This window comes from Enoplosus armatus, chromosome 1, assembly GCF_043641665.1.
Source record: "Enoplosus armatus isolate fEnoArm2 chromosome 1, fEnoArm2.hap1, whole genome shotgun sequence".
Lineage (NCBI taxonomy): Eukaryota > Metazoa > Chordata > Actinopteri > Centrarchiformes > Enoplosidae > Enoplosus > Enoplosus armatus.
Genome location: NC_092180.1, coordinates 2938191 through 2944190, shown reverse-complemented (window position 1 = coordinate 2944190; position 6000 = coordinate 2938191). Strand labels below are relative to the sequence as shown.

Sequence of the window (6000 nt, the reverse complement as noted above, 5' to 3'; positions counted from 1 at the left end):
CTGCCAGTAACAGTAAAAACTACATAAAGAGGGAATTACAGAGTGCAAAGACAATGACTAACTTTAGCAAATTGCTTCAAGTTACTGTGTAGAATTTTAATGTGATTATATCATCTTTCAAATGCTTTTGATTGTGAAAGTTAATGTTTGAACAGAAATGAGACAATCTTTGTGACGACTGGAGTAGTGTCTTTCTTGAAACTACCACTAGGGGGCGTCTAAGTAAAGAATTTTCAACTCAAACTCATTGTGGCTTTAAATGAACAGCGGATGTTATTTGTTATTCGCTGACCGTGAATAACTACGTTCACTAAAGACACGTTTCCATCAATATCTAGCAGAAAACTTAACAGAATTTCCAGAAAAAATCAGCAACAGAAAATGCTAATTTATGTGTGTTTCAACTATCTGCATATTAGCAGTTGGTTCATTCGAATAAACACTTGGTGGCACTAATTCTGTAGTCCTGTGCCATTAAACCATTGCAGAAAAAGAGGTGGTGACGGTACTTTAAAGAGTGGCAGCAATGTGCAAATTGAAAATTCACAAAAAAAACAGGTGGATGGAAACGCATGTATAATAACGGTCAACAAGAGGAGCTGGAAACGACCATTACAGACCGGATCTGTACGAACACAACAGTGAGTGGTTTTACTGAGGAGAGGTGAGGTGAGGGGGGTGAGGGAGGGGGTTTATGAAGTCTCCAAGAGAAGACAAGAAGAAATGTACCCCCACTCCCATCCACCCTCAGGTCTCACAGGGGTCAGGGTCGATGTACAGCAGTCCCCCTGATTCATGGCGCAGTGTGAGGATGTGACACATTAAACACAGATTTATCACTGCAGGCACAACTGTTTGCTCTTCAGAGAGAATTTAGAGTACAAGTACTTTGATTATTGGGTTTAGAAAAAGGTGCCACTGAGAAATTAATAAAATCTGTTGAAATCAAAGACACATCTCTTTGTTCACCACCTCACACATCATGTTTACCTTCATGTGCAACTTCTGTTTTTATCAATGATATACACATTAGTTCACACATACATTAATGTTAATATCTGGCTCATTAGCTGCTGGATGTTCCACTTTCTCCACCAGTTAGTTGCTAACTTTTTTCTGCTGTTTGATGCTGGGCGGGCAGCATACACAGTGGGTTCATCACAGCTTGTTTCCCCCAAAACAGCAGCTCGCTGCTGCTGGAAATGTGGTTGATGTGATCGGTGAGAGCGAACCGTGCGCGTAAAACCAAAGGAATAAGCTAAAAGACGCTAAAACGCTCCATACATCTATAGAAAACTGCAGTCAGGTGATCATTCCCTGTGGGTTCGTGAGTGACCTCGTTCCCGTTACACAGTGATTTGATCCATTGTTGACATAATTATATTGAATGGAGCCGCTTTAAATGGAAAAACTGTACTGTTTTGGTTTCCGGTCGGATTGCAATAGAAAATACAGACCTGGTTGCACAGCTGTGTTTACAACAGCAAACAAACCTTTACAGCATCTGAGGAGTTTTCTCCATGACTGCAGAGCAGACCCCTTCCACTGACCGAGATTGTGAGATGCAGTTGAAGGCTCTGGAGAAAGCTAGTCAGTGGACCTTAAGTTCACATAACTTTATTTATATGTTCTCTAGTTTTCATCGGTGTACTAAAAGACTCAATTACATGCTTATATCCCAAATGTTGCATGAACAGATCATCGCTCCGAGTCAGAATTTGTTAAACAAAGGTTAAACACAATAAAAGCAGTCTGCTGCCGCACGGTTAGCCTGCCAGTGGCTTAACAGACTTCATTAATTACTTTCAGCCAGCAGCTCAGTCCAGTGCTCCTTCAGGTTCCCACCAGCTGGACGGTAAACACACACACACACACACACACACCAACATCATCCTCAGAGGAATTTCAGGCTGGCATCCTGACCTGCCCAGACTCACTGTGTGGACCAACTCCAGCTCTCTGACTGATGACTGTGATTATCTGCTCAGCTCACAGATTGCATTCTATACGTGAGGTTTGGCTGATTTCCAGGAGCCCACACCGTCCATCTGCCAGACTATACAGTCCTCACACTCTTCAACTATATACTGTTTGTGTGTGTGAACTCATGGACTGCAATTCCCACCCGCTGGCCACCAAATGTTAGGTTTATAAATCCAACGTTAACCAATTGAGATCCACCTATTTGTTGGTTGCAATGAATTTCTTGGTAAAAATGTAACAAACATAGTTAAAGGAAAGGTTCACATTTTCCAAGTCAATTCCAACAAGCCACAAATGTGCTGTACTGTTCTTCCTGTGCGTACCGGCCGTGGAGAGATCCTTTCAGAACATGGTTCCAATGTAAGAGATGGGAGACAAAGCGGGATCTGCCGGCTGGTGGGGAGGTAGAAACCATATTCAAATTGTTACCATCTGACTCCAATTTGAATCACAGAGTCTTAGTGCCGTCAGTTTCACCTGAAAGGACTTCCTGGTGGCCTTCGATGAGCTGGACACAGCTGGAAGAAAAAGCACACTTTTCTACTTTGTGTAAAATCAGGATTGGGTTCAGTGATGAAAGAAGTCCACGTATTTCTCCAAAATGTTGTCTTTTAGGAAGTGAAACATGAACTGTACCACAAAGTAAAATCTACTTTTTAAAAGTGGAGAAACTTTGAAAGACTGATGATGGAGTTCACCTCTGGCTCAGAGTCTAACTGATGGTCTGTTAGCTTGTTTAAAACACAAAGCAGTTGTCCGTCTGATGAGTGAAACCAAACAGACAATAAGGACTACAGAGCTCTTCTAAGAACTTCTCACCAAAAAGAAAAATAAGGAAAGCAAAGAAAAAGACACCTTGGTTTTAAACTAATCTGGCAGCGTACAGAAAGGCTAGAAAGCCCCCTAAACAACGGATCTTAATATTTTTCCCCAAACTCAACACAGGATGTGAATACGCCACACTGCTGCCATCTACTGGCAGGAACAACAACCACATCCTGTGACAGACTTAATACACAGTATAGAGTTTTATTGTTTATATTAAATCAGAAAGATAAGCACTATAACATACGTTACAAACCAAGACAATTTTATATCTTGGGGAAAAACAAACTCAAATGACATTACAAAAAAAAAAAAGTAGTAACACTAGTGGACAAGACATTCTTTAAATAACAAAACTGTACATTTTAATATGCAACTAAAAAAGTAAGACACCAAAAAAAAACAACAACAAACAAATGAAACAGAGAGACTACGTGACAAGAAAAGAACAATGGGCAGTTAGTACCAAAGAAAGCAAAAGCTAAAGATAAGTGATTACTAGCTGATACAGGTTACTGCTGGAATATGAAAAGTCAAAATACAACAACGTAAGGCAGCAGAAGGCAGGCGTTTAGACAGCAGGACACAGGCTGGGACAGAGGGAGGGACAGACAAAACATTATAAACAAAAAAGGAAAATTAAACTGCAAAGTGGCTCCATCACTCACCCACTGTCTTGCAGCGTTAACAAGAGAGCAGGTACAAATGTATAATAGCTGAAATTGAATATAAACTCTTATAAAACAACCTCATGATAACCCCAACACCCCGCTTCATTTTGTATTTGACAAATAATCACACTGAAATCTCTTTCATACACTCAAAAAGAACCCACAGTCCACACAGTGCAGGTACGACACCTTCTGACCGAAAAGTAAAAAACACCCATAAACACAAATCTTTGAAGTCATTCACTACAAATGCTCTTGATCTCCGACTGTTGATCAGTTAGATGCAAATCCTGCAGGAGCAGACGCTCATCTAATGACTGCGAGCCAACACACACACACTGTGGACACTGGACACATGTAATATTGTGATTTCTAGCCAATTTGATCCCCCACAATGTGAACAAACACAATGAACCTGCAAGCCATGTTACACTGCATAATGTACAAGTTGCACCTGTTCAACAGGTCTCACTAAAGTGAAAAAAGTTGCATAGCTAAAAGGAGCAAAGTATTAAAAATAGCTCTCTGACTTTATTAAAACAGACACTAGGGGGCACTCAATGCCCTAAATGGCAGAGTTATTACATAATCACCTGTAAATATGAGCTCTTTATAAAAACATCACTATAGGACCAAAGCCCACATATATATATATATATATATATATATATATATATATATATATATATATATATATATATAGAGAGAGAGAGAGAGTCACATAAAGTGTCACTTCTTAGTAATAATGGCTTCATTCAACTTCTTTGGGTTATCAGGAAAAAATATATATATATATCATTCTTACCAGGTGTAAAAATATCAGTCTACACACTGAGAACCAATTAGTGCAAAAGAAGTTAAGTGCAATGTTACATGATGTCCGATGTCCACATGATTACAGTCTGCTCTCTGAATGACTGTTCAGCCACTGATGGGGGGGGGGGGTTACTGTATAGCCGTAACATGGGGACTGAAAGCCGGATGCAAAAAGATATTCAGGACATAATCGATCCACAGTAGCACAGCGCATGCCCTTATTCACGAGATTTAAAGTACAGTACAAGCGCCATAACAAGTCAGTACAAAATGTAAAATAAAACATATGCAATGAATGTACATAGAAGTATTTTCAAAAACAACTCAAAAAATGTGAAGTTCCTTTTAAAAATGGACTTTGACGCTGTCCCAGTGCTGCGAGAGTTCTGCCAAAGGAGGAGAGGGGGAATATCCATCCAGATTACAAGGAAAATATAGCATTTATTCATTACACCGTAGAATTTTATTTCTTAATTAGAAATTCAAAAATCTATACTCTTATAAGTAATATTTACTTATTAAAATCTCATCTTTGTAAACAGTTTGCCCTTTTTGTTTCTAGTTTGAAAATACATTCTAATCAGACTGAAATTGAGGCATATATATATCTATATATAGATATATATATATAGATATATATAGATTTATAGATCTGTGGCAAACATCTCAAAAAATAATCTGATACTATATGTAAAGAAATACACTTAAAAAGCTCTAATCCCTCTAGTCTTCATTTCTACCATGATTGTTCAAGAGCCTGAAGTAGCTGCGGTGCGGCTGGTTTTTACTTCACCTGAAGAAAAGTGGGCTGCCAGATGTTTCACCACCGTCACTCCAGCTGTGACCAGTATCTGCAGAACAGCTCTGGCCTCCCATTCCCTCATTTACTGGAGCTGTAAGAAAAGTAAATTGTGTGGTGGCATTTCTGCTGCTCTTCAGCATGGCGATGGGGTTGCTATGGTGTGTAACCATGGCGATGAGGTTGCCATGGCTTCAGGGGGGCTGTGAGCTGGTGATGAGAGAGAGAAGCGGGAGTTTTTTTTTCGGCTCCTCGCCGGATCGTCTCGCGTGTTCGTCCAAGTCTTTTTGGTTGGAGGGGGAGAAGCAGTCTGGAGGAGGTGCAGGCTCTCAGAGCTGGACCTGCTTCTGCCCCCCCGTGCTGATTTTAAACCCCCCAACTGCATCTCACCTCATTTAAAATAATAGTCTGAGAAATACTAACTTTGCATGAAGCAGGTGTAAACAGCGTTTGTTCACAAGTCTGTGTGCATGACCGTGCACATTGTTCACGTCTTTCACATTTAATGAATCTTAGTGGCAGTGGACGCATGCACAGTGGCCCTATAGAGATTGTTTGCATGCATATTCAGATTTATACACTCTATACACTGCAAACCCATGTGTGTGTGTTCTCTTTCTCAAAAACCTGCGACGCTCTTCATGTTCAGAGTCTGTCACTGCGGAAAGTATCCTCCACAGATGGGTCCGGCAGCACCATGTCGGGATCACTGAGCATGCTCAGACCGTCCAGGCTGAGGGGCTCGATGCGCAGCTCGTCCTCCAACGGGAAGCCTCCCTCGGAGTCAAAACATTCAGGCACCGTGGAGAGTGCACTGCTGATGTCCTTCGACAGAGTGGGGTTGGAGTCATCTGGGAGAGAGAAACAGATGATGGTGGGTGAATGTGTCTCACTGCCCTCATCGTT

At 40.9% G+C, this 6000-nt stretch overlaps 1 protein-coding gene across 1 annotated transcript in view; it reads right to left on the bottom strand.

Moving 5' to 3' along the window:
* Positions 1 to 5085: 5085 nt before the first annotated feature.
* Positions 5086 to 6000, bottom strand: part of crtc3 (CREB regulated transcription coactivator 3) — a 32326-nt gene continuing 31411 nt past the window's right edge. Inside the window, exon 15 of the mRNA XM_070903666.1 lies at positions 5086 to 5945. Coding sequence (XP_070759767.1) covers positions 5740 to 5945 — 206 coding nt within the window. The 3' untranslated portion in view covers positions 5086 to 5739. The remainder of the gene's footprint in view (positions 5946 to 6000) is intronic.